The 15544-nt window shown below is 38.0% G+C and overlaps 1 protein-coding gene across 6 annotated transcripts in view; it reads right to left on the bottom strand.

Annotated features, from left to right (window-relative positions):
* Positions 1 to 15544, bottom strand: part of CEP70 (centrosomal protein 70) — a 104079-nt gene that overhangs the window by 12913 nt on the left and 75622 nt on the right. For all 6 annotated transcript variants that reach the window (XM_036092152.2, XM_036092151.2, XM_036092153.2 and 3 more), the window contains one exon: positions 6626 to 6731. In XM_036092152.2, the coding sequence (XP_035948045.1) occupies positions 6626 to 6731 (106 nt within the window). The remainder of the gene's footprint in view (positions 1 to 6625; positions 6732 to 15544) is intronic.

Here is a 15544-nt window from a genome sequence, read left to right as displayed (position 1 = left end):
GAAAAGAACAGAACCAAAAACCATATATAGAAAACAGAAAAATGTCAGGAATAAAAGCAGATATATGAGTTGGTCTCAATATCCATGAATGGTTTTATTCCCTGTTAAAGGACAAAGCCTCTCAAATTGTATCTAAGAAACAAGATGGAATAAAAGAAATTCAGTTACATGCTGGGTACAAGAGAGTTATCAAAAGAAAAACAAAAACAAAAAAACAGTTTTCAGAAAAGTGCCTGGAAATAAAATCAACTCAGAGATATATGAATAACCAGCAACAATCAATTAGAAAATGTAATGGAAAAAAGGATGCTATTCTCAATAGCAATAAAAGTTATAAAATACCTAGGAAAATAAACCTAACAAAAAATACTCAAGAGCTAAATTTAAAAATATATAAAACTTTATTCAAGGCTACAAAAGAAGGCCCATGTAAAATTAGAGACATATTTCTGAATGAGATGATTCAAAACTATAAAGGTGTCACCTTTCCAAATATTAATCTAAAAAGTTAATCCAATTATAGTTCATCTCAATAGGATCTATTTTTGATTTTGACAAATTGTTCATCCAAAAGAATAAATAGCAAAGGAAAAATTTTTATAAGAACAATGACAAGATTCTTACCCTAAAAGGTATCAAAACCTACTATAAAATTACAGAAGTTAAAAGAATATGGCAATAGTATAAAAATGGAACAGACTAGAGAATCTAGACACAAACCTATGCATATGAGTAGATATGATAAAGGTTTCATTTCAATGAAGTAGAGAAAGAATGGTCTATGAGAAACTGTAAACTCAAATGCCTCTAGAAGCAAGGTAAGACCATGACTGAGTGAAACAAGGATGGCCAAGGGCTGTAGCTAACTGAAGAATACAGGCCCATATGTGACAGGGGAGAGGCTTATGCCTATGATATCTGCACTGATAATGACTATGCAGGAATTTGTTGCCAGATTCTGTGGGCTTTTTTTTTTTTAAAGATCTTATTTATTTATTTGACAGAGAGAGAGAGCGCGCACAAGCAGAGGGAGCCCAATGCGGGGCTCGATCCCAGGACCCTGGGATCATGACCTGAGCTGAAGGCAGACGCCCAACCGACTGAGCCACCCAGGTGCCCCTGGATTCTGTGGCTTTGTTTCTTTTTTTTTAAGATTTTATTTATTTATTTATTTGACAGAGAGAAACACAGCAAGAGATGGAACACAAGCAGAGGGAGTGGGAGAGGGAGAAGCAGGCTTCTTGCAGAGCAGGGAGCCTGATGCGGGGCTCGATCCCAGGACCCTGGGACCATGACCTGAGCCGAAGGCAGACGCTTAACGACTGAGCCACCCAGGCGCCCTGATTCTGTGGCTTTTTAAGAGAAGCTTAGAAATAAGCTTAGAAATAAGAACTTAACAAATAAAATATCTTAATTTTTAAAATATTGGTATTTAATTCAAAGTTTAAAAAACCCTGTGTGGGTCCAATAAAATATGAGCATAGGCCTAGTTCAGTCAGTACATAGGCTTAATCACTCATCTATTCAATAAATGGTCTATAAAACCAGCAAGGTTAGATCTCTACATCATACCACTTAGAAAATTAAAGTTTATATGGACTAAATATCTAAATAAAAACAAAACTATGTAAGGACCTTAAGAAAATAGATTTACATATATAATAATAACAGCAACAATAATAATTATACCAACAACAGCAAAAACACAAACAATAAAAAGGGAAATGGCTTAAGGGAGGAGAATAGGAAAAAGGATTATAAAATCCTTTATTTTTTATTATACTTAGCTAATAAAATTTTATTATTTATTTATTTGAGAGAGAGAGAGAGCACGAGCAGGGGAGAACGGCAGAGGAAGAGGGAGAAAGAGACTCCCCATTGAGCAGGGAGCCTGACCCAGGACTCTGGGATCATGACCTGGGCCAAAAGCAGATGCTTAACTGACTGAGCCACCCAGGCACCCCAAAATCTTAAAAATCTTATCAGCTTTTTACTACCCTGCTTTGAATTAGGCCAAAGTCTTTCAAGGAGTAAGACAAAATCTAAGTCAAGCTACCTACAATGTTTTTAGCCAAGAAGATATGTCATGGTAAGACAGGATAAGCACACACAAATACAAATATTCCTTACCACCTGATAATTTAGTAAACTGAGATGGAAACCAAGTTTCAAATATAATAATAGTAGTGGATTTTAACACTCTACTTACATCAATGGACAGATCATCTAAAGAGAAAATAAACAAGAAAATAAAGGCTTTGAATGATACACTGGACCAGATGGACTTAACAGATATATTCAAAACATCCAATCCTAAAACAGCATAATATACATCCTTTTCAAGTGCACATGAACATTCTTCAGAATAAATCACATATTAGGTCACAAAACAGGCCTCAACAAATAAAAAAAGACTGAAATCATACCATGCACCTTTTCTGACCACAATATTATGGAACTAGAAGTCAACCACAAGGAAAAATCTGGAAAGAGCACAAACACATTGAGGTTAAACAACATGCTACTAAACAATGAATGGGTCAACGAGGAAATAAAAGAAGAAATTTTTTTAAAAATACATGGAAACAAATGAAAATGAAAACCCAATGGTCCAAAATCTTTGAGATGGAGCAAAAGCAATCCTAAGAGGGAAGTATATAGCAATACAGGCCTACCTCAAGAAGCAAGAAAAAATCTCAAACAACCTAACTTTACACGTAAAGGAGCTAGAAAAAGAACAAATGAAGCCCAAAGCCAGGAGAAGGAAAATAAAGACTAGAGCAGAAATAAATGCCATAAAAACTAAAAAAACAATAGCACAGATCAATGAAACTAGCACAGATCAATAAAACCAGGAGCTGATTCTTTGAAAAGATCAACAAAATTGGTAAACCTCTAGCCAGGCTTATCAAAAAGAAAAGAGAAAGGACCCAAATAAATAAAATCACAAATGAGAGAGAAGTAACAACCAAAAGCACAGAAATATAAACAATTATAAGAGAATATTATGAAAAACTATATGCCAATAAATTAGACAACCTAGAAGAAATGGATTCCCAGAAACATTACCAAAACTGAAACAGGAAGAAATAGAGAACTTGAACAGACTGATAGCCAGCAAATAAAATGAATTAGTAATCAAAAAATTCCCAACAAACATAAGTCCAGGACCAGATGGCTTCATATGCAAATTATACCAAACATTTAAAGAAGAGTTAATACATGTTTTTCTCTAACTATTCCAAAAAATAGAAAAGGAAGGAAAACTTCCAAATTCATTCTATGAGGCCAGCATTACCCTGATACCAAAACCAGATAAAGACACCACACAAAAAAAGAGAACAGGCCAATATCTCTGATGAACACAGATGCAAAAATTCTCAATAAAATACTAGCATACCGAATCCAACAATACATTTAAAAAATCATTCACCACAATCAAGTGGGATTTATTCCTGGGTTGCAAGGATGGTTCAATGTTTGCAAATCAATCAACATGATACATCCCATTAATAAAAAGAAAGGATAAGAACCATATGATCATTTCAACAGACGCAGAAAAAGCATTTGACAAAGTACAACATCCATTCATGATAAAAACCCTCAACAAAGTAGGTTTAGAGGGAAAATACCACAACATAGTAAAGGCCATATATGAAAAACCCACAGCTAATACCCTAAATGGGGAAAAACTGAGAGCTTTTCCTCTATAGTCACAAACAAGACAGAGATGTCCACTCCTACCACACAGTACTGGAAGTCCTAGCCATAGCAGTCAAACAACAAAAGAAATAAAAGGCATTCAAATCAGTAAGGAAGAAGTGAAACTTTCACTATTTGCAGATGGCAAGATACTACACATAGAAAACCTGAAAGAATCCTCCAAAAAACTGTTAGAACTAACAAATGAATTCAGTGGAGTCTCAGGATACAAAATCAATGTACAGAAATCTACTGGATTTCTATATACCAATAATGAAGCAGCAGAAAGAGAAATTAAGAAAACAATCCCATTTGCAGGGGCACCTGGGTGGCTCAGCTGGTTAAGTGGCTGCCTTCAGCTCAGGTCATGATCTCAGGGTCCTGGGACTGAGCCCCACTTAGGACTCCCTCCTCAGAGGGGAGTCTGCTTCTCCCTCTGCCCTTCCCTCCCCCCCTCCCCCAGCACATGTGCGTTCTCTCAAATAAATAAAATCTTAAAAAAAAAAAAAAAAAGAACGAAGGAAGGAAACAATCCCATTTACAATTGCACCAAAAACAATAAGATCGCTAGGAATAAACCTATCCAAAGAGGTTTAAGACCTGTACTCTGAAAACTATAAAATACTGATGAAAGAAACTGAAGATGATAGAACGAAATAGAAAGACATTCCAAACTCACGGATTGGAAGAACAAATACTGCTAGAATGTCTATACCACCCAAAGCAATCTATACATTTAATGCAATCCCTATCAAAATACCAACAGGATTTTTCATAGTGCTATAACAAATAATTCTAAAATTTGTATGGAACCACAAAAGACTCTGAATAGCCAAAGCAACCTTGAAAAAGAGAAACAAAACTGGAGGCATCACAATTCTCTACTTCAAGTTATATTACAAAGCTATACTAATCAAAACAGAATGGTACTGGCACAAAAATAGACATCTAGATCAATAAAACTCAGAATAGAAAACTCAGAAATGAACCCATAATTATACAGTCAATTAATCTTCGATGAAGAAGAAAAGAATATCCAATAGGAAAAAGCTCTCTTTAACAAATGGTTCTGTGAAAACAGGGCAGCAACATGCAAAAGAATGAAACTGGACCACTTTTTTACACCATACACAAAAATTAATTCAAAATGGATTAAAGACCTAAATGTGAGACCTGAAACCATAAAAATCCTAGAAGAGAATACAGGCAGTAACTTCTTTGACATTAGCTGTAGCAACTTCTTCCTAGATATGTCTCCTAAGGCAAAGGAAACAAAAGCAAAAATAAACTATTGGGACTACATCAAAATAAAGCTTCTGCACAGAGAAGGAAACAAGGCAACCTACAGAATGGGAGAAGATATTTGTAAATGATATATCTGATAAAGGGACATATCCAAAATATATGAAGACCTTATACAACTCAACACCCAAAAAACAACCTAATTAAAAAATGGGCAGGATATGGGGGCAATCTGGCTGTGACATCTGTCACCCCACTGATCGCCAGGGTTGATTCAGCTGATCTGGCTGGCTAGGCAAGTGTCCCTTTCCTCCCTCACCACTCCATGTGCATCCCTCTGGAAGCTGCAGGTTTGGTCAAAGAGGACGACCTTCCCCAATTGAGGAGGACTATTCTTCAGTCAAGGGTATACAAGTAGCTGCATTCCCCTACTAGAACCTCCAAACAAGCTCTCAAGGTCCATTTGTAGGAGAATGTAGGGTAGTCAAGTTTTCAAGGTTCTAGACCACATCCAAATGAGGCCCTACATGTGGCAGTCTGCCTTTCTTTAAAAAGGGGGGGGAGGAGCAGAAGATATGAATAGACATTTTTCTGAAGAACGCATACAGATGGCTAACATACACATGAAAAGATGCTCAACATCACCATCAGGGAAATGCAAATCAAAATTACAACAAGATATCACCTCACACCTGTCAGAATGGCTAAAATCAACAACACAAGAAACAAAAGGTGTAGGGGAGGATGTGGAGAAAAAGAAACCCTCGTGCACTGTTGGTGGGAATACAAACTGGTACAGCCACTGTGGATAACAGCATAGAGGTTCCCTAAGAAGTTAAAAATAGAACTACCCTAGGATCCAGCGACTGCACTACTAGGTATTTACCCAAAGAATACAAAAATACTAACTTAAAAGGATACATGCACTCTGATGTTTATAGCAGCGTTATTTACAATAGCCAAATTATGGTAACAGCCTATGTGTCTATCAATTGATGAATGGATAAAGAAGATGTGGTATGTGTGTATATATACGTATGTATATATACATATACATATACATATGTATATACATGCATACATACATATATATGTATGTATATATATATGTGTGTATGTGTGTACACACACACACATTGGAGTATTACACAACGATAAAAAAATGAACTTTTGTCATTTGCAAGGACACGAATGGAGCTAGAAAGTATTATGCTAAGTCAAATAAGTCAGAGAAAGACAAACACCACATGATTTCACTCATATGTGGAATTCAAGAAACAAAACAGGGGCACCTGGCTGGCTCAGTCGGGAGCATGTGACTCTTGATCTCAGGGTTGCAAGTAGAGATTACTTAAAAATGTAAAAAATTTTAAAAATTAAAAAGAAAACAAAACCAAAAAGGGAAAATAACTACAGAGAACAAACTGATGGTTACCAGAAGGGAGGTGCGGGTGTGGGGGGGGGGGGGATGGGTGAAATAGGTGATAGGGATTAAGGAGTACACTCATTGTGATGAGCACCGGGTGTTGATTGCATGGAAGTGTTGAATCACTATACTGTACACCTGAAACTAATACTAGACTGTATGTTAACTGGAATTCAAATAAAAAGTTGAAAAAAAAAAAAAAAGAAACCAAGGTTTCACTACAAATAACCAGTCTCTTTGCCAGTTGTTCAATACCTGAAAGTATCTCTGGTCAATTAGGGCCTGCCGCTGGTTATCTTTGCTGGGTTCATCTGGTTTCTCTGGGTCCTCTGCATTTTTTTGACTGATAAGATCCTGTAATCTAAAGGGGAAAAAATAAATCAAGATAATATAAAATACTTTCCTAGACACTGGATTAAGACAACAAACTGAGTCAATGATTCAGCTACCCTCCAACATCTTTAAATTAATTTTTTTAAAGATTTATTTATTTGAGAGAGAGAGAGTGTGTGCATGAGCAGGGGGTGGGGTGGGGGAATGGGCAGAAGGAGAGGAAGTGGAAAGAATCTGAAGCAGACTTCCCCGATGAGGGCAGAGCTGACACAGAACTTGATCCCATGACCCCAAGATCATGACCCAAGCTGAAATCAAGAGTCTGACTGAGCCATCCAGGCACCCCTAACCCTCCAACAGCTTTATGTCATATTTACATATAGATACATTTTATACACACACACATTTTTTACATTTAATTTTGTAAGTCATATTGTCACTGGAAAACAAGAATGCCCCCTCAATAGACCACAAATTAGAAGAAATCGCTGAAAACAAAAGGGATCAGACTGAAGAAGAAAGTTCTAACCATACCCCAACACTTGCAAAAAGTAGAATAGGAAAGAACTACAGGAAATGATGAAAGCAACTTCCAAGGTACTCTGAGATTGGAGGCTATAGGTAAAGGGAGCAAGGAGCAATGCTCAGGGCAATTTGGGCACTGTAGCAGCAAGAACTAGACAGTACGGTTCTTCCTTTTTTATACTGTATTTGTACCAAAGAACAACCAACAGTGATGCCTGGGCTAGTCAAGAGGGCATGGAAACCCAAGAGACCACTGTTCCAAGTGGCTACCAGAAATCTGACAGAGTTTCTTTGCCTAGAAACCTATGTATGAGTGTATCCACCTAGTAGCAAACCCTTTCCCTTCACCAAATATCTCCTATGTCAGGCTGTAGTAAACATTCTCCTCCCACCCACCATGCCTCTGGAAAAAAATGATTAAAACCCATTTCAAATTAACCACATTAAATTTGAGTATGCCTATCAGTTTCCTGCAGAACCCTGACCCATTAAATCCACTCATGACTCATTAATGAGCTTGACCTGCTATTTCTAAAATAGAACAGCAATATTCCTGGGCACTTGGGTGGCTCCATCAGTTAAGCATCAGACTCTTGATCTCAGCTCAGGTCTTGATCTTGGGGTTGTGAGTTCAAGCCCTGAGTTGGGCTCCACACTTGTTGGAAAAAAAAAAAAAAGGCAATATTCCATCATGTCATTTGCCGGCTAAAAAACAAATCAATGGCGGGGCACCTGGGTGGCTCAGTTGGTTAAGCGTTGGACTCTTGGTTTCCGCTCAAGTATTGATCTCAGGGTCTTGAGTTCGAACTCCGCATGGGCTCTGCACTCAGCAGGGAGTCTGCTTCTCTCTCTCCCTTTCCCTCTTCCCCCTCCCCCGGCCCCCCCTCGTCCTCTGCCTGTCTCTCTCAAATAAATAAATCTTAAAAACAAAACAAAACAATCAATGGCTTCCCACTGCTCTGTGAACTAAACCTAATCTCCTTAGGTCAGCATTTGAACAGCTCAATGCCAGTAGTTGTTACACAATATTCCTCATGACTCCTTTCTTACCTCATCTCTTACTATTACCCTACAATTATCTACTCCAGTCATATGTATTACCCTTGATCTTCACTCAATTGCTTTTCTCTGCTCTCTGATGAGTATATGCCAAAAACAAATTAATATTAATAAGTGGAATTAGTTCTAGGTAAAAAGTCAATCTCCTTCATCCAGTAGATATAAAGACCTCACAATCCATTTTCCTTTTTTTTTTTTTAAGATTTTATTTATTTATTTGACAGAGAGTGAGAGAGAGCATGTACGTGAGAGGGAGCACAAGCAAGGGATGCTACAGAGGAAGAGGGGGAAGCAGGCTCCCCACTGAGCAGGGAGCCTGACGTGGGGCTTGATCCCAAGACCCTGGGATCATGACCTGAGCCAAAGGCAGTTGCTTAACCGACTGAGCCACCCACGCACCCCTCACAATCCATTTTCCACCTGACTTCCCACCTATTTACCAAATTCATATACTTTACAGTTTTGCTGAAGGCAGTGCCAGGAGCATATTATCTAGAATACAAACAGGACACAGAAAAGCCAATATGCTCTCTAATGGGAATACAAGTAAACTGATACATCTGAATTTAAATGTTAGTTAACCTTTCACTCAGGTGAAAATGTTTAACTTATCATTGAACTGTTTGCAAGTCTGATTAATAAATACTACGCTATAGATATATAACATTTTAGCTGTCAGTATAGTAACCTAAATACATAATTGAAAGTACTAGTTACAGTCACTCTGGGAAATGATATATGATTCAATTAACTACATGAATAAAGACATACCCTCATTTAATGACAATAATCAACTTATATTAGGATGGTGATGATGATAATTGCATTTATTGAGAACATTCTCTATGAAGAACTCTTTTAAGCACTTTACATTGTAAACGAATATTTCAAAATGGAGCAAGCAAGACTAGCTAAGAGTCTCTTAAAATAGGGTCAGGGGGCCAAAAGGGAGGAGGATTTTATGCATATCCTAATAGGAAGAAACTAAACTTTTAAAAACTTTTCAGCCAGCTGTGGCCCTCAGTCCTCCTCACCATGATAGTTTCAATACCTCACATGCATATTAAATTAGCTCAACCCATCCCAGTTAACCTAGTTTCAATCCGTTTTGCATAGAGGACCTAAAGGAGAATGGCACTTACTACCTTTCACCTTTATAATTCTGCCTCCTCTTTGTCTCCCTCAGAACACAATTCAGGTTTCTACCTGAATCTGTGTCTCCCAGATTGCAATTCTAATTGCCCAAATAAGTATCTGTTTGTTTAAATTTTCAATCAGTTCCTTCTTGGTTGACAACATGTATACATTTCATCTCATTGTTTTTCTAAGTTTACAGAAGATGATGATTAGTGAAAGCTAGGGACTCATGGGATATTGACCTTTGGTTTGCCTGGTCTCACAGTAAATATCAGCCAAAGCATAATATTCCTGAAAACTTTGTATTTCTGCAAAACCACAAAGGTAAAAATAACAGAGTTCAGGAGAAAAGTAGTGTTAGAAACCAGACTACATAAAATTGATGCAGCTTGTAACCAGAGAACCACCACCGGTCGGTCCCTCAGGAGGTTAGACAGCCCCAGTATGTCTATAGGTTGCCTCAGGGGATATTAAAAATGCACAGACCACAGAGCAGAAATGTTGGCTTGAGAATGCCAAGACTATGAAGATGGAAATGGATCCAACTCCAGGCCGAAGAAGCTGAGGTTCAAACAGGCAAGGGAGGAAGTGCAACTTGCCTCCAGCCTGGAGTCTGTCTAATGCAGAGGGTCAAGGAGGGAGCCCTGGGTGCAGCCTCTCATTTTAAATTTTCTTAAAATAGAGCTGAGGGGGCAGTTGCCTATGTACTAGCAAAGGTTTTCCCCTTGCTGAAAGCTGTACTACTGCTATTCTAATTCCTTGTACCTAGGAAAAACCCTGTGAACAATGTAATGTCTATTTTACACTACTAATCATTCCCCTGTTTCCCAATTGCATATGACTTCCTTGATGTTTTAGAAATGTGTTTTAGCAGTATAGGCTGTACTCAGAAATATACTAGGGTTATTCTGTTGTCTCCAGAGCAGTGAGGAGGGCCTAAAGGCCATAAAAATTCCTTAAGAGTAGCTAAAGGATTCTTCACATACTTAACAGATGCTTATTCCATGCAGCCAGCAGCAACAGCTATGTTTCTTTGTAGAGTCTGGGAAACCCAGCAAACTGCACCTCCAGCTTAAAATGTGCTGTGCTGTCTCCTGTTTTCTATAGACATCTCCATAAGACATGTTTCTATGTTCAGGTATTTTATAGCTTTTAACTGTGTCTGGATGAAGCCTTTCCATGATTCATGATGACTCCATTCTGGAGATGAGGAACAAGCTGAAAAGTGGAATGCCAATTTTGTTTTAAAAAATCCTGCTTATTGGGGCGCCTGGGTGGCTCAGTCGTTAAGCATCTGCCTTCCACTCAGGTCATGATCCCAGGGTCCTGGGATTGAGCCCCGCATGGGGCTCCCTCTCCGCGGGGAGCCTGCTTCTCTCTCTCCCTCTGCTGCTCCCCATGCTTCTGCTCTCGTTCTGTCAAATAAATAAAAAATCTTAAAAAAAAAAAAAACCTGCTTATCTTGCCACAAAGATACAAAACACATATATATACCAGTGTGAGCCTCTCAGAGTTATACATTCCCTGAATCCTTTTCTCCACATTCCTAGGATTTTTTATACGATTAGGATGAAAAGGGTGGTTCCCTTCAATCTATCAACTCCAGTGCTACAACTCTGAAGGCAACTGTTTCTTTAGGAGAGAAGTCCAGCTCCAGGCTAAGATCCTACATGTTATCTTTCAGCCAATTACAAAGGCTCTGCCTAGAAAGCCTCATGGGGGAAAGCTGCCCTCCCACATCAGACTTGGAGCACAGCCTATGCACTGCAATCTGTGGAGGGAGCTGCTGTCTAGAACTCAGCCCCCCTTACTTCTCCCTTTCCTTGCAACTCCCACACCAGCATTATTAGTCCAGATGCCTCCATCTTGAGGCATCTTTATTGGGGTGACCCTAAGGTACTTTTCACTTCTCCTTATGGGGTGGGGGCAGTCTTAACTAACCTACTTTTCTCCACTCTCAGTATCTTCCACTCCCAGGCTCCCACTAGGCCCATGAAACAGCAGGAGTCTTTTGTGCAGGGCTCCTAGGCAGTGAGATGTTTCCTCCTATCAGTGCAGCATGTCATTCACTGACCCTTGCCTGGTGTCATTCCATAGAGGAAAATGGAACACTAAAAATGGAATACTTTTTGGCTGCTTACATTATAGTAGTAAGTGAATAAAGCCTTGATTGTTCATTTCAGCTTGGTTCACTGTCCTAACCACCTCGCCATACATCAACTCAACACTAGAGTGACAGGATTCTGATTCTGTTTTCGCCTAGCGAAATATAAATATCATTGAAATTAAATGGTAATGATTAGTGTAGTACCTTTACCTTGTACTGGCAGACCTATTTGATCACCTCCTAACAACCAAATTTTATGATCAACCTTGTTTGTAATATTAAACAAGAAAAGTCCATTTTTTTCCCACATCAAATAGACTCATTTGATATTGAAGGTGGTTAGTTGAAAGGCAACAAATCTAAAGCAAAAATTGAATTTTCTCAGGTTCTAAAAGTGAAAGAGAGAGCCTTTCCCCTCCTTTTCTTGTAGCATTTCCTTTGGAAAACTTGCAGTTGTAAATCCTTTCTCTGTGTCTTTAAGAAGTATGTAAATCTTTTTAAGATTTAAATAAGCCTCCTGCCAAGTTTACATCCTAGGAATGTCTTTCTTTCTTAGGAGCCTTTGAACCACCTTTTTGAAATGTAGACATCTCCCTGTTTCTGCGGTAGTTTAGCCTAGGCTCCTGGCTCTAGGTTGTAACTTGCTGCTGCTTATCATAAAAAAACACGGGAAGCTTTATTTTTCCCTAGGATAAAGACAATTCACATACAATATATGTAATGGATTGTACATGCCTGGCTATATAAAAGAATGAGATTTCCTTCTGGCTGTGTAATCTCTTTAGCAGACTGCCTATAATGTACATCACAGTCTGGTTGGATGTTTATTCAGTAATAAAACATTTTTTCTACATATATGGAGAGGATTCACTGGGCTGACAGGGTATTTTATTTTAAATTATTTGCCTAACATTTAGTTCTTTAGTTCTCTAACATTTATGTTCTTTAAAAGAACATAGTAGTTCTTTAAAAAATATTCTACCTCTGCCATTGCAGAAAATAAGAATTTGAAAAGTTTTACCTTAAAAAAATGTTTTTCATCAGGTGTTTTTTGGTTCTAATTAGTATGATGGTTAAGAGTTTGAGCTTTGGAGTCAGAATGACTGGGTACAGATCTAATTTCTTTCCAAGTTCTTCCACATACCATCTGTATGATTGTAGGCAAGTTATCTAACATTCCTAATTCCCTGTTTCCACATCTAGATTCTACAAAAGTTCCAAAGGTAAAAAAAAAATTATTAATTTTTTAAATTCCAAATTTAAATTTCTAAAGCACAATTAATTTCTTCAAAATTCAACAGAAAAATACAGCAGGGATTAATTCTGAATCATAATTTTAAAGGTTAATCGTGAAAAGTCAATCTAAAGACAATAACCCAAGGGGCGCCTGGATGGCTCAGTCGTGAAGTGTCTGCCTTCAGCTCAGGTCATGATCCCAGGGTCCTGGGATCGAGCCCCGCATCAGTCTCCCTGCTCAGCCAGAAGCCTGCTTCTTCCTCTCCCACTCCCCCTGCTTGTGTTCCCTCTCTCGCTGTCTCTCTCTCTGTCAAATAAATAAATAAAATCTTTAAAAAAAAATAAAAATAAAAAATAAAGAAAATAGCCCAAAATGAACAATAACAAAGACATATACAGTCGATTCTTGTTATTTGTGGTAGTTATGTTCTATAAAGTCACCATAAACACTGAATTAGCAAAGATTGAGCCATTGCTCCTAGGGTTAATACAGTCAGTTTCCTGCATGCATCTGATAACATTTTCCTCAAGTGATCAATATATAAGCTTGTTTTATGTATGTCAATGTTTAAAAGCACCTTATTTAATATTGTTGATTAATTAACATTGAACTCATAATAGCACTATAACTCGTGCCTAAATGAAGTTTATCTAGCACATGTATTTTCTCTGTAAGCCACATCACAGCCTTCTTCCCACCCAGGAAAGGACACTACACAGTACTTCAACATTATGCTTAGTGGCCATCTTGGAGAAATCACCAACAAAAAGTGCAAAAATGCAAACAAACAAAAAAGTGGCACTATGACAACAAAAAGGATGCTTGTTTACAGTTATAAGAGCTGAAACAAGAGGACAGATCATCACCTTGTTCAACAGCTGGAAATGTGTATGTTGGGCATGTCCTCTCATGATCATCAAAGTGCCACAACTACTGATTTGAGGGTTAAAAATAAATTTCAGCAGGTAGGCAAATTCACAAATATGAAATCTGTGAATAATGAAGACTGACTACCTATCTCTACGTATACATTAAGTGCACATATGTATATGTGTGTGTGTCTTCCCTAATATACTTGCCTTGAAGTGAGTAAAGTTCCTTTGAAGAGGATCAGGACATGCCACTCCAAAATATGCCATTTGACATAGGAAATGTTTTAAGCCAAAGGAATTTGAGACATGGCAGGTGCAGGAAAGGCTCTCTGACCTCCTCCTCCTCTCCTGAAGCAGATCATAAGACCCTCATGTAATAGGTGCCCTCCAATACCCAAAGGAAAGGAGCATCTTTATTTCTGGAGACAGAGGGACTCCAAGTAGGAATCTGAGTTTCCCCCAGTATACTTAACTCATACCCTTTTGTCCTATCATGTTTTTCTACAACTTTCCACTCTTCAACAAAAGTAGTATAAGAAGGCTCAGGCTTAACTGTTTCTTCAGGCTTTCATTTCCTTATGAAGACTTTCATATATTCACATATAACATCTATCTACACCTTCTCCTCTTTTTATCTCCTTTCATCCTCCTTTTCCCAGTTGCTTCTCAACCAGTTTTCCAATCTCATTTTGACACCAATAACTATCTAGTTATTCAGGCCTAAAACTTAAAGGAGTCTTGATTTTTTTTCCCCCTGAGCTGCCTATATCCATCCAATCCATCACCAAGTCCTATCAGCTCTACCTCCAATATTCCAGACACTTCTCACCTTTGCCACTACTGCCCTCTGTGACCATGTCACCACCACCTCTTGTCTAAACTCACACAACAGCAACTCTCATACTATTTTACACTTAGTACTTATACTACATCAAAATGGTCTTATTTATTTTTTTCATTGTCCTTCTCCCCTCATGTAATCTCCATGAGGTCAGGGACCTTACTATTTGGCTTATCACTGCAATTCCAGTACCCAGAATGCCAAGCAAATAGTAGGAAGTACTAAAGGTACCCAAAATACTAAGGAATAGTAGGAAGGGAAAAAAAGTGAACTAATGAATGCAGCCTTTCCGAACCTTCCATTTCTCTTTTCTTTTTTAGTTTTCCTTCTATCCTATCTTAATTTAACTTAGTATGTTAATCCTTGGATGTCCAGAATATTTGCCTTTCACAGTGGCATGTGTTGCCATGGGAAGGAAGAAACATAGTTGTCCCTGAAAATTGAATCAACTTATGCTAATACAAGTGACTTAATACATCTAATGCATATATTAACTCATATAGTTTTCAAAATATTTCCTCCCAATGCTCCCCACACTACCTCTTCAAGTCCCATTCCCTCGAATGAAAGAGTACACCAGGTAATCTTCAGAAAATACTACCAACTATTTAGGACCAACTTTTTCAAACTCCTCTGAGACTGTGCTTCTCAAAGTCAAGAAAAGTACAAGTGAGAGATGTGAATGGCTCACTGCATTCATTCTAGTACTTTTGAAGTGTGATAAGGCTGTGTATTATTCAGGTCACGACTAGCACCAACAAAAATTGGGGGCTTGTCATGTCTAATTTCAATGATTCACTTGCAATTCCTCTATGGTTTCCAAAGACAATGTTCTAGTTAAAATCTTTGCCCTTATTACATCAGGTAAATGCCCTTTTTTGTTCTTAAGATAAATATATAGCCAAATTCAACACAGTAGAAACTGTTTTTAAACTGTGGAACCAGAAATATCCTATTATGTCATTTCCCCCATCAGTCTGGTAATTTCAAGCTAAGGCCACTATGAGGTAAGCATGAAGTAAATTTACAGGTAATAAAAATAATATAATACAAAACCATAACG

The sequence above is a fragment of the Halichoerus grypus genome, chromosome 1 (assembly GCF_964656455.1).
Source record: "Halichoerus grypus chromosome 1, mHalGry1.hap1.1, whole genome shotgun sequence".
Taxonomy (NCBI): domain Eukaryota; kingdom Metazoa; phylum Chordata; class Mammalia; order Carnivora; family Phocidae; genus Halichoerus; species Halichoerus grypus.
The sequence above is the reverse complement of the archived record's forward strand: the minus strand, read 5'-3'. Positions and strand labels throughout refer to the sequence as shown.